At 31.9% G+C, this 17,770-nt stretch overlaps 3 protein-coding genes across 6 annotated transcripts; 1 reads left to right on the top strand and 2 right to left on the bottom strand.

The window, feature by feature from the left end:
- Window positions 1–5,121: 5,121 nt before the first annotated feature.
- Window positions 5,122–8,127, top strand: LOC137830111 (uncharacterized). 4 transcript variants are annotated; one of them, XR_016514457.1, is made up of 3 exons: window positions 5,122–5,199; window positions 5,319–7,618; window positions 7,877–8,127. XR_016514457.1 is itself a non-coding variant. In XM_090293368.1 (2 exons), the coding sequence occupies exons 1-2, from the start codon at window positions 5,174–5,176 to the stop codon at window positions 7,414–7,416; spliced, it is 2,124 nt and encodes a 707-aa protein (XP_090149494.1). In that variant the 5' UTR covers window positions 5,122–5,173; the 3' UTR covers window positions 7,417–7,804. The 4 variants fall into 4 exon arrangements, 1 of the variants encoding a protein (XP_090149494.1); XR_016514458.1 differs by having other exon boundaries at window positions 5,130–5,199; window positions 5,330–7,618; XR_016514456.1 differs by having other exon boundaries at window positions 5,122–7,618.
- A 2,936-nt stretch (window positions 8,128–11,063) lies between these two features.
- LOC137830112 (uncharacterized) lies at window positions 11,064–12,494 on the bottom strand. The gene is made up of 2 exons (XM_090304223.1): window positions 11,567–12,494; window positions 11,064–11,373 (listed from the first exon to the last, which is right to left on the bottom strand). The coding sequence occupies exon 1, from the start codon at window positions 12,398–12,400 to the stop codon at window positions 11,651–11,653; it is 750 nt and encodes a 249-aa protein (XP_090160349.1). The 5' UTR covers window positions 12,401–12,494; the 3' UTR covers window positions 11,064–11,373; window positions 11,567–11,650.
- Window positions 12,495–13,774: 1,280 nt separating this feature from the next.
- LOC137830113 (uncharacterized) lies at window positions 13,775–17,375 on the bottom strand. Its single transcript, XM_068637260.2, has 4 exons — window positions 16,962–17,375; window positions 16,205–16,554; window positions 14,169–16,112; window positions 13,775–14,058 (listed from the first exon to the last, which is right to left on the bottom strand). Exons 2-3 carry the CDS (start codon window positions 16,549–16,551, stop codon window positions 14,192–14,194), a joined length of 2,268 nt encoding a protein of 755 aa, XP_068493361.1. The 5' UTR covers window positions 16,552–16,554; window positions 16,962–17,375; the 3' UTR covers window positions 13,775–14,058; window positions 14,169–14,191.
- Between the last annotated feature and the right edge of the window lie 395 nt (window positions 17,376–17,770).

Consider the following 17,770-nt stretch of genomic DNA (forward strand, 5'->3'; position numbering starts at 1 on the left):
AACAAAGCAAAGTAATTGTACATATTTGTGGAGGGTTACAACACCCTCCCCACCTCCACCAACACCTCCCAAAAAAACTGAGCAGTCCTAATATCATGATAGTTGACACACTCATCCGATGCAACCTTCAAGAACCTCACACTAAGGTAACACCTCTTATCCCTCATTGAATCAACAAACTTAATAGCTTCAAGCAATCCATCAAGCCCTCTAACAATGACAAACATGAATAAATCATAAGCATGCACATTGGCAGGATCTCATCCAATCTTAATCACTATCTCGACAAAAGTCTCATTCGCACCAACCACACCCTTGTCGCCTTTATGTCAACTACGAGGTTCCAGGAATAGGGTGTGTGCTTGTCGCAGAGGTGACGGCCGCTCCACTGGAAGAATTTGACGGCCTGTCCTTGAAAGTCGTAGGAGAGGTTGAGGACTTCCTCGACGTCTTGAGGAGTAATGACGACAGCGACGCATTGGAGGGTTGCTCGATGGCCGCAACGGAGGTAGATGGCCTAAAGAACACCCAAACGTTTTCCATGTTAATCCACGTCACTTCACACCTCATACCTCACACAACACTCAATCTCACTTTTCTCTGTCACATAAACAATACTTAACGTCGTAAGGTAAGACTTAACGAAAATGACCAATTTAGATACATGTGAAAAAACATAGGGACTAACTTGATTTTTTTAAAAACCACCATACTAAATTGAATATTTACCCTAAATGTAGGGACGAATAAGGTAATTATACCTTTCTTTTTTCTGATTTCTTTTCTTCTTCCCCTAAGCTCTCATCTCCATTGTGTTTTCTCAAACTTTGACCCCAATTATTATTTTTGAAAAAACGTAACACCTAGAAGCTAATGTGTGTTTTATAAATCAAGTTTGAATTTTAAGTATATTTTCACTCTAATAATTTTTTAATTCCTTTTTCTGCTAGTGCTGAAATGTTATTGATTTAATAAGTTGAAAAAAATAATTTTCTCAATTAATTTAACATATAGTTGAAACTTTTGTATTGTTTTAGTATGTGTATAATTTTGGTGTCAACTTCTATTTTTATATTAATTACTGAAACTACAAGTAATTTTTGAATAAGAGAAGTTATTTTAAGTTTTATTTATTTGTGTATAGTTGTGATCAATGGATGAATTGTTTTGAGAAACTAAAGTTTATCATTTTGGACATTTTTATTGATTTTTAACTTGGAAATTTATAATGATTTTGAACTTACTAATGATTTAAAAGGGTTAAATTGATTACTAGTAATTGAGTAAATTAGATTTTTATTGTGTCCAAAATTATATTTTTAAATTTAGTAGGATAGTTGAATTGATTGAAAATTGATTTGTGGTTGATTACGAGCCCTCTATAATTTTTTTTGTTTCTACCTATCTTCATTTAGAGCATTAAATTGTTGCTTAAACAATGTTGAAATGAGAGTTTCAACATCAGTGCAAAACATTATTTCTTGAGCAAAAATTGGGACCTTTGAGTGATAACACTCCTTGCTCAAGATAAAGGCTTAAAACTTAAACGAAAGAAAGATAGTAAGCATCACACTAGTTAAGAGACTTAAGTAAGGTTTAGTAGCACAAGATTTACATATTTAAGATACTTAAAATAGTTAGGTGTTTATCTTTAGTAAAATATATTTAATACAAATATTTTGGAAGACATCGTTATATATTTTTTTTATTGTAGATTTGTTTTAATACTTAGATTCGTATTGTGATTTATTGTTAAAGAAGTGTATTGTGATTTTTTTTTTATTGTAATATGTGCATGACTCACCTGTATGATTATATTTATATATAATTATCTTGTGTTTGGTAGTTTACCCTTCTCCTATCGTTGTTTCGAGTTTGTTATGATTACACTTTGTATATGAACAAATAGGATTGCAAATCTAGGAGTTAAACCTAAAATGAGTTAGCAGATGTTATACATATTTATGGAGCTTGTAGATGTTATACATGTTTATGGAGTTAGTAGACGTTATACATGTATGTGTGTGTTTGTTTATATTGTTTATATATTATTTTAAAATGCCTTTAGTTTTGTAAACTCTCTATTGAGTAATACTACAACATATTGTGTACGAAGGTTATAGATACATGGGATGTTTTCATTATGAGTGTTTGAAAAAAAAAATCATGATTTTAAAAAAAATGTATCATTTGTATTATTTTTACTAGTTTTATATATATATATATATATATATATATATTCCCCAAAGTAGTGCACATCACTACTTGTTACCACCACTATTGCATGCAATAATTAACAATACTCCTAAAGCAAATTATACATTGTCAACAAATTTTTTGTCTCCTCGCTAATGCTTATATTTTGACGCTTGAGCATGAATTTTCCTTTACTTAAAAGTTGTTATTCATACCTCAAGCTCTAGATCGTCTTTTGAGCAATCTTTTTTTTAAAGACAAATAATTTTTCCTCTCAAAGCGAATATATAGTACTTAAATGAGACTTTTATTCAAAAAAATATTCTTCCTATTTTTTTGAAAAATAATTAAAATTAAAAACATATAATATGAAAAATTATGTTTAAAGTTTGTTTACATAACTTAATCTATTAAAATCAAATAACTCCTTATTTTGATAGTTAAATTTATTTAAAATTTACACGATTCCTCTCCTTCTAGATTAGGTTTACCGTTTTATCCCGATATACTATATCAGTACTTTAGATATTAATAATTTTTTATTATCTAATTTAGTCAATGTAGTGACTAATTATTTTTTGTTTCTAACATTGATTTCTATTTAATGATTTTATAGGAGTGCGTAGAGGGACATAAAAAAAAAATATTATCTTGAAGAACTATCTTAGTAAGAGGTGAACATGTGAGTTGTGGCCTAACATTAACTTCAAGTATGATAATCCCTAAGGGAACACAACCCTTGACCTTCATGAAAGCACAAGAAGACTAAGTTGAATCAGAAACAAATGTTATCATCCCACGGGGTACACAAATCTTAGTGTGAGACTACAAATCCTAATGAAGTTAGAGATATATTGTATTTCATTTTTGTTGATTGAGATTAAGTGTTCTCCTCATAGGGTGAAAGAAAGAAACATTGTAATCTTACTTTCATAGTAAAAATATTTTTTGGACGAGGTCCCATGGGCGTTGGGAAGGTTTTTCCATGTTAGAATTCTCGGTGTCATTATCATATTTTGTTTTATTCACTTGTTTGCATTTACCTTCCTCACAAGTTTCCTTTTATATAAACAAGAAGAAAAAGTAATTAATGTTTGTCACATTTTCAAGATACCTTGAAAGAATTATCTTTAACTTTTTTGGTTGAACTTCATAGTTTTCAATAGATATATAATTCTAATAAATTGAAATGTCCATTATTAAATATATTCAATTGATCAATTATGAAAATTGAATCGTCATAGTCTTCCATTAATTAAGGAGAGATTCTCGATAATCTTTCCAATACTTCTTATAAGCATGGGTTGTCTCAACATTATTTTGACATAACATGCTAATTAATTACATCAATACTCCTTCCATACATAAGAACGATTGTCAAGATACGGTATCATTCATCAAATTTTGACCCAACCAACTTACCAGAAGTAAGTATTGAATAAAATTAAAATAAATATTTTTAGATAACTAATAGAAATGATAAGCATATCATATCAACTTCATTTAAAGAGATACAAGCTTTAGATAAAATTTTCCCACTAACTACAATTAATAATTTAAAAATAATTATTTCTTTTTAAAAAATAAAAAATAAAAATTATGAACAAACACTTAATTGCTAAGTTGTTAATCTTTCAAAAACATGTATTACATAAATAATAATAATAATACTAATATACTAAGTAGTCTATTGATGGTACGTGTGCCGTTTAATATCTTTAAATTAAATAAATTTTATATTCTCCTAATTTGCCTAAACATTTAGTATAATTAGTTCTTATCCTAGTAATTAATTTACATTTGTTATATTATATAAAAAGCTATTCAAATAGGACAATTGAAACCATTTAAAATGTCACATTAGAATAATCTAGTTTAAAAAAATCATTTTTCTTATTATAAAATATTAACTATTATCTCATACAATTTTAAAAAATAATACTGCTAATAAATATATAATATAAATATAAAAAAATGAAGCAACAACTTACAAATATTTTAATATAACAATTCTAAAATTGAGAAGAATAATATGCCACTTATAATAATATCATCTCCTTAGTTACCTTTTTCACATTATGAAATTCACAATTTAAGTGTTTATAATTACAAAATTCTATACAACAAATTTGATCTACTAACCATAAATATATAATTTATCAATATATTAAATTTTAAAATATTTTAAAATAATATTAATTACATTCAAAATGCTGAAATAGTAATTTTACATACGAATAAATACCTTTTTAATAGTTATATAATTACAATAACTTTTGATATAAAGTCTTTTTCAGTACAAATTATTATATTCTAAAAAATAAATTTTAGTATTACACATATTTCTTTCAATAATAATATATTCTATTACATTTTTTAAATTATTAAAAAAAATTCAAAAATCAGCTATTAAATTTTAATACTAAATTAAAATTAAGTTGGTAATCAAATAAAAAAAACAAATAAAAGAAGGTCTGTGGATACGCTCGGATCTCGGGTTAATTTAATTTAGACTTAGAAAACTTGTTATTAGTAAAGATCTCATATCTTTTTTCTTTCTAATAATAATATATAAACAATAAAAGAACAAATTAAATAATATTGTAATTTTTTTACTTTATTTTTCCTTTTTTACTAAACATGAATGAAAATATTTTAGAAACTAAGATTGGTTAAAATTTATATTAAAGACTTAAATTGAAAATTACAAAAAAGTTTAATAAAAGGTTATTAATCCAGCTTATTTATGTTTTTTTCTTTTACTTCAGACCATATTTTTATAAAAAACTTATTGCAATCAGACAATTTTTTTAGAAAACTCAAAATTTTAATATTAATCAACCAAGAAGACCTAAATCCCCAAATACTTATTTTGAATAAAAAAACCTTTAAGAATATTTTTTTTTTGCTGTGTTCTTAAATTGCTGTTTCCTTGAGAACATTTTGAACTCCCACCTTCTGTAATTTTACTCCATACATGATTGACGACTTATCAGTACTCAGGTCAGATTTCAATTTTTTTCCTTCTCTTCAATTATTCTTTGACTTTGTTCCATGGCAATAAAGCTCCCATCTTCGGCATATCCTACTCGATTCCTGAGATGGGTTTGTCTCTCTTCAAGTTGTATTGCAGATATTTCAGAAACCCCAGAGATCCTTAAACTCAAGGATTCATCTGAATTTGATCAAAATCTCAACTTTTTGAGAAATAAGCTTGCCCCTGACAACTTAATCCGGATATTGGACCGTACAAATGATTTGAACTCAGGGGTTAGGATATTCAAATGGGCTTCAAGGCAAAATAGTTTTCGCCACACTTCCAAAACATATTATCATATAATTTTGAAACTGGGTATGGCTGGGCACGTTGTGGAAATGAGGAATTTTTGTGAAAACATGGCCAAGGATAGGTGCCCTGGTACTGAAGAAGCACTTGTGGCATTGATTCACACATTTGTGGGGCATTGTAGGATTGAAGAAGCTATTACAGTTTTAGAGAGCATGAATTTAGGTGGGTGCAGACTGCCCATTGAGGTTTTTAATGTTTTATTGGGTACTCTTGTGGGAGGGAAGGGTAGAGATTTTCAAAAGGCGTTGTTTGTTTATAAAGAGATGGTGAAGGCATGTGTGTTACCCACAGTTGACACTTTGAATTATTTGATGGAGGCATTGTGTGCCACCAATCAGATTGACTTGGTTTTGGATCAATTTAGGAGAATGAACAATAAAGGGTGCAATCCAAATAGTAAGACTTTTGAGATTCTTGTGAAGGGTCTCATTGAAAGTGGTCGAGTGGATGAAGCTGCTATTATTTTAGAACAAATGTTCGAAGTCAAATGTCAACCAGATTTGAGTTTTCATACCTGCACAATACCTCTCTTTTGCAGAGAAAATAAAATAGAGGAGGCTGTAAAGTTGTTTAAAATGATGAAAGATTCTGATTTTGTGGCAGATCCTTTCATTTATGAGGTTCTAGTCAGGTGTTTTTGCAGCAACTTGCAGTTGGATTCTGCTGTTGGCCTCATAAATGAGATGATAGAAAGTGGTATGCCACCAAAACATTATGTTCTGGTTAATATAGTCAATTGTTTTTGTGAATTAGGGAAAATTAATGAGGCTATAGTGTTTTTAGAAAATAGACAAGTTCTTGAAACTGCTCCTTTCAATACATTGCTTGAAGGTTGCTGTAATGCTGGTGAAATTCTGGCAGCAAATGTTCTGCTGGAGACAATGTCTGAGAGACACATAGCTGATTGTCAATCTTGGAACATTCTCATTGGATGGTTTTGTGAGAATGAAGACATCAAGAAGGCGTATACACTTCTTGGCAGAATGATCAAATCATTTGTTATTCTTGACCGTGCAACGTATTCTGCTCTTGTAGTTGGCAACTGTAGATTGGGCAAGTATGAAGAAGCAATGAAACTATTTCATCAAATTTGCACCAGATGCTGGGATTTAGATTTTGCCTCGTATTCTGAACTAGTTGGTGGTCTTTGTGACATCAAACATTCTGAAGATGCCCTTGAAGTGTTTCGCTATATGTCAATGAAGAGATGCTCTCTTCACTCCTTGGCCTTCTACAAGTTGATAAAATGTGTATGTGACTCTGGAAGGGTCAAAGAAGCCATAAGACTATGGCAATTAGCTTATTTTTGTGCTATTTCTTGCTGTATTGCCACACACACTGCTGTCATGCGGGAGCTCTTAAGATCAAGGAGGGCAGAAGATATGTTAGCGTTCCTCTCACAAATGTTGATGGTGGGCAGCAATCTTGACCTGGAAGCATATTGTATTCTTATTCAAAGTATGAGTAAACAAAACAAAATAAAGGAATGTGTTTTATTTTTCAATAAAATGGTCAATGAAGGTCTGATACCTGATGCAGACCAACTATTTGATCAACTGTCGTTCATGGCCAACCATTCTCAGTTATCTATGATTTCTGGTGCCATTGATAGAATTTCAGGTGGTAACATTTTGAATTCAGCAATGTATGGCTTACTGATAACCGGCCTGTTGAAAGAGGGTAGGGAACAGGAGGCCCGTCGATTACTAGATTCAATGTTAGAAAAAGGGTGGGTTCCTGATGCAACCACTCATAATTTATTGATTGGATCTGATGTTAGAGAAGGAATGAGTCAAGCAGTGTTGTTTGATGACTCTGCCTCACTAGATTCTGTTAGCAATATTCTTGCAGAAGGCCTCAGGGAGACATGAACTTCAGCATTCTATAAAAAGAATCTTAATTGCTTAACATGCCAGTTCCATCTATGAGTGCTGCTCCATCCATCAAGGGTTGTTCATTCAGCACCTAGTCTTGCAGCAAGGGAAAGAAACTAATGTCTCACTGACAATTCTTTCAAGAGAAGCAGAAGAACAAATGTTAGCTTGGTTTATTTGACATGCTCTACTTGCTAAGGTGTGGAATGACTTGTGATTTGTATATATGACTTTACGTAAAAAATTTACTCTTGTTTACAATGTATACATGTCATGCTTTGTCTATGAAGCTACTTTATTCTTCTTGCTGCAATCAAATTGTCTCAAAAGTGCAACTGTTAAGCAAATTACTAGCTAGTGCCAACCTTGATTCTTTTCATTGACAGTTAAATCTTGCACTCAAATTATTTTACCATTCATTTGCGGAATCTAAACCTGTCTAATTTATATGTTGCAGATGACTTCATTCTCTACATCCATGATAATTTGACAGTGCTAGCTGCCAACTGCATTATAAAAGAGGAATATTTTTCGAGGTTACTGCCATTATTATGGTTTACTGACTTTTGACTTCTTAAGTGTTCTGCCCCATGCTATATTAACCCAAGGGGATGGGAACATAGCTTGAAAGCTACTTACTGTGATTGCTGATTTAATCAATATGACAACTGAATCAGATACAATTAGAATCAGATACAGTTAGAATCAGATACAGTAAGAGTTTATTTTGATCATAAGAACTTTTAAAAGAAAAATTGAAACTAACTTTTCATTAGTTAAAATTAACTTTTTCACTTACTAAAATAATTTTATGCGTAAATCAATTTGTAAGAGTTCTCTTCTATAATTTATCTAAATTTCTCTCTTTTTTAAATTATGTATAATAATTTTAAATTATGAACATATCTCAACTTTAAATGAGACTTACGAAAACTCAATTTCTCATATAATATTACTATTTACATTTTTATTTTTCTATATAGCACCATTTTATTTTTATTTTTCTATTTAGCACCCTTTAGTTTTTTTTTTCTATCTAGCATCCTTTTGTTTTTATTTTCATATCTAGTATCATTTCAAAAGTAAAAAAAAAAAATTTAAAATTTGATAATTTTAATTTTGAATGCATTAAAAAAATAAATATTTTTAATGTTTAAAATAGTTAGAAACATAATTAATGAACAAAGAAATAAGTTTTTACAAAATAAAAAAATATTAAATTAAAAATGTTTAGCTTAAGTTTTTTAAAGAATGAAGAAAATAAAAAATTAAACCCTACAACAACATAAAAGAACAAAATTAGTATTTATTTTTATTATTATTGATGATGTAATCATGTTAATCTCAAGTAAAAAATGCAGGACATTATTATAAAAAAATTAAAATCAATTAGTATTAATTAGTAGTGGACACAAATAATATTGAAGTGTCTACCCTAAATGCAAAATCTTAGAAAAAAACTAATGCAAATGCTACACTTAATGCTTAAAAATGAGAAGAAAAAAAATGCAAAAATAAATAAATATAAGAAATAAAAACAGTAAAAATAAAAACAGAAATAAATAAAGAATGGCAGAAAAAAATAATAACTAAAAACATAAAAGATATAAAATGAAGATAAGAGATATAAGACGATACTAAATAAGTATATGTTAAACATAAAAAAAAAATAAAAATGAGAGATAATCATTCATTTAATATTTTCTTCAATGGTACATTAAATAGTTTGTGAGAAATGAAACATAATTAATGACAATAAGTGAACGATCTAATAATCTTGGGACACGTTCTTTTTGTGTGTCCTGGTGTTTGACCATATGAACATTTTTTTGTTTAATCATGTTATTCTTTTATGTCCATATCAGTTCTTATTCGACTTGACTTAGGCTTTTCCTTTGAGGTTCTTTTCATATCGGGACTTGGGCATAGTATTTGACCAATATCTTTATTTATGAGTCCACCAAATAGTCCTTCGTAAACATGAAAGACTTGTTGTAATGTGTACACAAGTGAGTTGTACCTAGAAAAGTCGTGATGAACAAGCACATGAGAGCATGGTAGGTGTAGTTTTTGAAATTTCCCACAATCACACCATAATTCGTCCAAGTTTTTGGTCATATTTCTCTTGGATTTTGCCTTTCTTCTATAAAATATGGTGTCCCTCCTATCAAAAGAAGACATTGTATGAGTGTTTGCCTTTGATTGTGCATCTTCCAATGCATAGAAACAAAATGGTACTAGATAAGGAAATAAAAACAAAAAAGTGTTAGATAGAAAAATAAAAATATTGAATCACTGACTAATCAATTTAAATTACATTAATAAAATTACTTTTTATTCTAAATATAATTATTTAAAGTATGAATTATATTACATGTATATAGTTTAAGAATGTAATATTATTTTTAAAACGAGCCTACCAATGGGTCCATAAACTTAGACGTCTAGACTAAACAAATTAAATAGAGAAGAATAATCATTCGGATAATTAAACACATAAGAGTAGTTTTAGTAATTAAACACATAAGAGTAGTTTTAGTAATTAAGTGTGTTTATTAAAGGAAAAAGTTAACATTAATATATAATTAATTTTTTATTAATATGCAGTTAAATATGTGAATTTATAATACACGTGAGTAGAGTTGTGATTATTACATATTAAGGTTAATTTTATCTTTAAAAAATATTTATTAAAAATTAAACACATGTTTAATTACTCTAACTAATGATGAAATTTAAAGAATTTAATTGAAATTAAATATTTTATATATAAACTGTTTTTTTTCTTATTATATTAAAAATAAAATATATTAATAATTGTTATTCACCAAAATTTAGCCAACCTTTCTTGTCTTACGAACTCACTTTACAGAGTCAAACTTAATTTGAAAACTCTCTTTCACCTTTAAGTTTTAAACACTATCTGGATGCACCACATCACGGAATCGCATGTGACTGTTCTGTTAACGTGACTTCCTGACGTAGTGCCAGTGACCTTCAGCCAGTAAAGGTTAATACAAAAACATATTATAAAATTATTTTGAAAAAAATATATAAAAAGCTATCTAATTACTTGAAAATTATTAAAATATAAACTATCTTCTCCATGAGTATTAAACTGAATTATTTAATTTCTTGCCAATCATTGCACTCATGAAGATTAAGCTGAATTTTTCAGCCATGTTGGGTTTGGATCGGAAACATTTCACCAGTCACCACTGTCAAACAATAAAAGCAAAGAATGACGTTTATTCTGATTTAAAGTTCCGTGCTTTGAAAGATTGCTCTGAAAGACCAACTTTCAAGATTTTTCCTAGAAGAGACCAATCTGCATTTATATGTGAGGCAAGCAGAAAGAACTACATCTTTGCCGTGGCTGGTTTCTCTAGCAAAAAGACAGCATAGGGTTTGAAACATCTAAGTCCAAATAAAAAACTGTTTTGTGTTCAAAAGTTTATTAGGCGTATGACCTACTCACATGACCCACCGCAGCATACATGATAGCGGACTACGCGGAAACATAAACCCGACTTGAATATCATTCTAATACAGCAACTTTAGCAAATCACTAACCAGTTCTATAATACATGCAACATGCCTTTTATAGAAGGGTAAATCTGCTATGGCGAGAGTACAAACTAAAATTTCTAAATCCAACAAATTCCAAAATTGGTAGTAAATGAATCTAAGGTAGCCAAAGTCATTGTGAAGTAGTACGGCATCAGCCACAAAAGAAAATAAAAAGGATAGTAATAGAGATGATGGAAGAATGGACTAACATCTGATACTAAGGAGGAAAAAATGTGTTTCAAGTAGTTACAGTGTAGCACTAATTTATAATCACATCACTACTGAGGCTTTACAAGAGCATATCAGAATGGAAAATGAACCATATATACGACATGCTTCAAACCTCCTCCGCAAATTTAGAACACAGTCACTCACTTCCTCTACCTGCATTCAAACCATTCAAGCAAGGTGTTCATAACTTAATCCAAAAAAACAAGCATCATTCACTGAATAAAAAATAAGGGAAAAAGTGTATTTATCCCTATAATTGCAAAAAAAAAAAACATGAATATAAGAGTAGAACCCTACTCTAAAAGACAAATTTCGGCCGAAAAAAAATATTTAAAAGGGGAAATACCTTGAATAAATCTGAATGGTTTTCCAGTGCCACCTACAAAATATTGGTAGAGGCAACATCAACTATCCTACCCTATCAACTCCTTTATCGATTCAATAATTTGCTATCGTTATTCCCATTCTTAATGACAGGCCGAGGCAAGGATGGCACCTCAGAAGGTACCTTAACATTAACCTTACCCTGTCCTGTGAAGCTATTCAACTCCTCTTTTTTACACACAACATTATTATGATGTGTTCCCAGGTTCCTAGCGTTAGAAACCTCAAAGGTACCCTCCAGGCGGAGGCGTTTAATCTTGTCCAGGATGGAGCAATGATCGAGAGCGTCCCGGGCCCTCTTTCGCGCGAGGGCGGCCTCACGGACGGTACGCTCAACTCGGGCCCGGGCGAGGGCGAGAGACTTGGTGGCGGCGGCGGAGGCCACCTTGCATGCGCAGAGGAGAATGAGGGCGCGACGTTTGTCCATGGGGGAGGTGGAATCGGGGAAGAAAGAGAAGTTTGGTTGAGAGCAAGGTGGGCAGAGGAAGGGGGAGGAAGGGGGAGGGGAAGGGAGACAGTTGAGGTGAGTGAGGGAGGAGCATTTGGTGCAGGATAGGAAACGGTGGGCGGTGGCGGAGGAGGTGTTGGACAGAGGGTGGTCGAAGAATTGGAAGCAGGAGGGGCAAAAGGAGGATGGGTGGAGGAGGAGGACGCAGGAGGTGCAGACGCGGCGGTTCATGCCGCGAATCCAGAGGCGGTGGAAGAGACGGCTGTCCTTGGAGGCACAGTGACCGCATTCGGGATTGATGGCGGTGTCTGGCGGCGGAGGAATGGGTTTAGTGGGAGGAAGGTTCATGACAATGGCGATTGGTTTGGAAATGAGTGTTTTAGGGTTTTGGTGGGAATGAGATGGGAGAGAATGAGAATGAGGAAAGATGTTGAACTAATTTCATTTCATTTGATATTTTTATTCCCTTAACAACCCATTTAATAATATAATAATATATATTATAACTTTTAATATTCACTAAACCTTTTTTTATATTTTTATTCTTACCCGTATTAAACTGTAATATTAACATATTAATATGGTTCTATCATAATAAGGACAAAATTTACATATTCTACATTAGTTGTAGTTTGTATTGTTGTTTAATTATATTTAGATTTTCATTTTTTAAATTTTTATTTTATTAAATATATTGTATATTTTTTAAATATATTTTTGAAATGAAACTTTAATAAATTTTCAAATTAACAGCTACTACATTTAGCATACAACTTTCTCCAACAAAGTAATAATAATAATAATTATAAATGTGTAAATTTTTTTTTACTTTTGAATCCATATATATATATATAATTTTATCTTCTATTTGAGCTTATTAAAATATTATCTTTTAAATTTTTATTAGGACATCAACTCTACCAAAATTGAAATATAGACCAAATAATTTTTTTTTCAACTTATCTAAAAAAATATTTTTTCAAGTTTTTTTAGATTAAATATATTTTGTTAGTTGTCACTAAGATTATTTTTTTATCCTTATAAAATAGTGTTATTTCTTTGATGTCAGTTAGGATATCTTTTTGCCAACATGTACTATGTTTTTCTACAGAACATAATTTTTAGTTATATTATTAATGGTGTTTTCAATTAACTTTGATAAAAAAAATTAACTGTCTTTTATTAACACCAATGAAACTATTTTTTGATTACTTAACATTAATATCAATCAATTTTTAATTAAAATTATTGAAACTTTTATTCACCAATATAAGAACTATTTCTGCATTACTGTTTGACAAAATTTTCTGAACTAATATCAATGAGTTTATTTTTGGATAGATATCAACCCTATCATGTTAATTGAAACTTGTAGTGAATATTTTTTTCTTTATGTCTAATTGATTGGAAGATTGAAGTTCTAAGTTTTCTATTTAACAATTTTATATTTAATGATGATTAAAATACTTTATTAAAAATTAAAATTTAATAAATTTGAATTCTTTTATCCAAATAAATAATTTAAAACAAACTAACCCAAATTCAATATATTTAAATTTCTTGGAATGTAAACTTCCTTAATTCTAAAGAATTTTCTCATCTCACCAGTCCAGTGCACTCTTAAAACTTCCACCATTGTGCATGTTTCAATTTAACTCAAAATCGTGCAGAGCCAATCTACTCTTTATTGGCATTGTATTTACAATGAGTGCAATTTGATGCTTAGTAAAGGAGACCTTTTTATTTGGCCTTCCTAAATTTTATGTCTAAATATTTGGTCTGCCACACTTCCATTGCATTTATGTTGAGAGATCTCAAACAAGGATAATTGAACTCAGATTACAGAATGAATTTAAAGCAGTAAACCATGTGCAGAAGAATTCCAGATACCATCGAACTAGCATGTTTATTGTACACCTAAACTACAGTAATTCTATTCAGTCCCTTCAGAAGATCAGTTAGACGCATTGTACAGATCCATGTCTTACCGATCCTTGGCTAAAACCCTGTTGATAAAATAGAAAAAGGAATTAAATTAGTTCATTCTCAAACCAATGACTAACAAATTCAGAATTTAGCATAGCAATAATATCGGTTGTATAAAGGAAGCACTTACATGTGGTGGTATCCAGGCTATAATTACTCCTTGCAAGTAGATTTGTTATGTCCAAGTCCCTTGCATCGGCTGCAATGGAGATGGCGCTTGACAACTTCTTGAGATCCAAATCGCTTTGTAGCTGGGCGACCAGGCGGTCTTTTGGTGGGTGGAGGTGTTACAGTTACCACAAGCTGAGAATCTTTCGAAACAGACAATTCCACGTCTGAAATTGGATGTACAATCTCCGAGTATGTCAACCTGTAGCTCTCGGTTGTACAGTATCTGGAGCAATAATCATAAACACTTTGGCCAATGCCACCAATTACGGCAATGGCATGACAGCATGGCACACCAGTCAGTTGCCAGGCTTTACAACTACATTCCCACCTGTCAATATCAACCACCTCAGTTGTGTCACCACAAACTTCATAGGTGCTACAGGTTGATTGCAGAACAGAAAATGAATGATTTTTTTGACTTTCCTTCTTTAGCATATCTTCCATGGATGGACTCAACCTAGTTTCCCATTGATCAGATGCTGCCTTTCTGACACCTATCAACTCCATAATCTTACCCCTAATTACATTGACCATCTGTGTTATCGGCAATTCATCTGCATCAGCTACCCAACTATAGAACAGCTCCCCAAAGTTTGATGTCATGTGATTATACCTAGTACCCTGAAAAATTGAATTTGCCCAGTTCTGAGGTTCACTTTGAATAATCCAGTTGTAGGCTTCTTCAGAAATCTTTTTAATGCTCTCCATTGAGTTTTGAAAGCCTTCTGGTTTGGTGGCATACGCAGCAGCATATAAATCTTCAATCATGAGTCGCTTTACCTCATGAGAAAACTGCCCTTTCAAGTCTCTAAAAAGTTGCTCAGTTAAGTATCGCAGGCAGTATGCATGAAAAGAACCTTCAAATATCTCCGCAATTGAAGTCTTCAGCCCCTTCTCTCTGTCTGCTACAAATGTTATGGGACAAGATGTTGAAAGCACAGATTTCAGTTGAAGTAAGAACCAATGCCAGCTATCATCTGATTCCGCATCATCAACAATAGCAAAGGCAACGGGATATTCACCATCATGAGCATCTGCAGCGGTCGCTGCTAACAGTGTCCCTTGGTATTTTGACCTCAATGGAATGCTATCAAGGAAAATCAGTGGTCGGCAACCTTGTTGGAAGCCATGCAATGATGCATGAAGTGATACAAAGAGACGATCGAAACTTGAGTCTTCCTTTGTTGTGCACATGGCAAGACTCCCAGGATTAGCCTCCATTAATTTTTCACAGAAGAAAGGTAACTGACTGTATGCCTCTTTATAGGAACCCTGAAGCTGCTCCTTAGCAATCTCTTTCCCACGCCACGCTTGAAAATAGTTAAGTTGAATTCCATATTCCTGTTTGATGTCATTGACAATGTCCTTGGGCTTGTAATCCGGAAAATCTTTCAACTTCTCCTTTATAATACTGGCTACCCAGCTCCTAGTTGCTTGATGCCCTGTTGTTGCAAAAGCCCCATCACAAGTATGAGTTGAATTCATTTTCTTGATACATATCAACTGTGTAGTTGACAACCTTGATGCATGAATTCTCCAAGGACAACCGTCTGCTTTGCATTTAACAGTTACACGATGACTATCATTTTTCTTATATTTAAATGCAAATTGATGAGCGATGGCATATTTACGCAAGGATTCTCGAAATTCATGTACACTGCTGAACCTTTGACCCACCCCTGTTATAGTATTCTGCCACTGCTGTGCCCCTTTGGCATACTTCTCATCGTTTGAGGATTGAATAGGGAGACAAGGAGAAATTTCCAGGGGCATGTCCATACCCATATTTGTATCAATTTGATTGGTATCATGAACAACATCAAGCACAGTATCAACAACATGACTGTGACAAGCATTGAGTGGTGTCGGTGCTACTGTTTCAGACAAGGTTGTTCTGCTTGACCTAAAAGTCCAAGAATTCCAAAATTAAGCTCCAGAAAGTTCCACAAATAACATAGACGGATACATTATTAGCCCATAAACAAAGATAACTACCTACTGCCAGGCATGTTTGACACCTCAAGGGCAACTACCTCTTCAAAAAGGATATAAATATCAACAGTAGAAGAACTCCCATGAAATTTAATCATGCGCTTTAGATCCTTGTCGTTAGATATAGTAATGAGAGTCTTCTTGTTTCCGGGAAGGAAATACTTGATAGACATGCTATCAGTTCTAATATTAAACATTTCGGCCACTTCCACCTTGAACTCCTCAAACTTCATTTCATCATCAATGTCTATGGCATGAGCATCACCACCTTTATATGACAAACAACCGTCTTTTCCAGTCAAAAACTTGCCTCCCGCCTGACATATTGCAATGAGCTTCATGGCAGCCATGACCTATCACGGAATAGAGAATTCTTATCATCAAGATGGCAAATATAAAGAATGTTCCATTAATCATGGCAATACACACAAAAAAACAGTAGGTGTAAAGAACATTCAGAACTACCCTTAAACTAATCAGTTCTATCTTTTTACTGTTGCATGAAAAAATAAATAAAAAAGCACAAATTTCAATCTTCTTAGGACTGTGAATGACTAATTCAAATATCTATAGTACAAGATGACATTTCATTCCTTCAAGAATAATAAATATAGCATTGGGGCATAATATGGTTCCATTATCCCTAATTGGAGACCCATTAACCTGAAAGAGAACTTGGGTGGATTTTCATTTAAATTCAGAATAGGTATGATGATCAATCAAAGTGTAACCCTAAGATCAGAGGAAACACAAAATATACCTGGTTGATTATTAGAGAAGGTGAATTAGGGTTGGTAATCCCAAAAGCCGATATGGAAGCACGCTTCTGAGGTTGGTGTGTGCAGCGTCAGAGAGAGTGCTGTCACATTTGATTTCTCTTTGACAGTAAATGGGAAGAGAAGCAAAAGGAAAATCAAAATTTGAATTTGTTGTTGTTCATTGAAAGCAATGTCGTGTCCTTACTCCTGCTCCCAAACAAATTTTGTCATGTCTAGCGTTTAGGGCTGGAAGAAACTGGACTCGCATAGATGTATCCTTCTATATATTATAATTTTCATCCTCTCTCTTTTTTACCCTTTTGGATCGCATGAATAAGAACTCGTCACCTACTTTTTTTGGTAAATTAAAATAAAAACTTTTGAGATGGTTCTACTAACTCCCTAACGCTCACCTTGAAGGAAACAAAAGAATATTTAGTATGCATGTATTTATCTTGACTATGATTTAGGTCATTTATAGTATACCATTAAAATGTTCTGGACTCATAATCTTACCATATACTCTTTCACGCAAAATTTCTAAGCTCTCTACTTTGTTAGTGAAGAACAAATGTTTATCAAAGAGTTCTTTAATTTTTCTTCAGTGAAGACAAATGATGCAATGATGGGTTATTAAATAAAGGGAAAATTGGTGTGGAGGATTTAATGTTGCCAGAAACTGCTTTTTATGATAGTAGATGATGATACACTATGAATGGTGGTAAAATACTAGAGAGGAAAAATAAAGTTATGTTTTTGTTTAAAGAGTAGTTTTTTTCTTTCATAAAGATGAAACTAGTTGAATAACTAT

The sequence above is a fragment of the Phaseolus vulgaris genome, chromosome 7 (assembly GCF_051622355.1).
Source record: "Phaseolus vulgaris cultivar YP4 chromosome 7, ASM5162235v1, whole genome shotgun sequence".
Lineage (NCBI taxonomy): Eukaryota > Viridiplantae > Streptophyta > Magnoliopsida > Fabales > Fabaceae > Phaseolus > Phaseolus vulgaris.

Excerpts from the sequence above, each read along its gene's own strand:
- LOC137830111 (XM_090293368.1), top strand. The coding sequence starts at position 5,174 with ATGATTGACGACTTATCAGTACTCAG. Across the intron at positions 5,200-5,318 it reads GACGACTTATCAGTACTCAG|TTGTATTGCAGATATTTCAG; the intron begins GTCAGATTTCAA and ends TCTCTCTTCAAG.
- LOC137830112 (XM_090304223.1), bottom strand. The coding sequence starts at position 12,400 with ATGAACCTTCCTCCCACTAAACCCATTCCTCCGCCGCCAGACACCGCC.
- LOC137830113 (XM_068637260.2), bottom strand. The coding sequence starts at position 16,551 with ATGGCTGCCATGAAGCTCATTGCAATATGTCAGGCGGGAGGCAAGTTT. Across the intron at positions 16,113-16,204 it reads TCAAACATGCCTGGCAGTAG|GTCAAGCAGAACAACCTTGT; the intron begins GTAGTTATCTTT and ends TTGGACTTTTAG.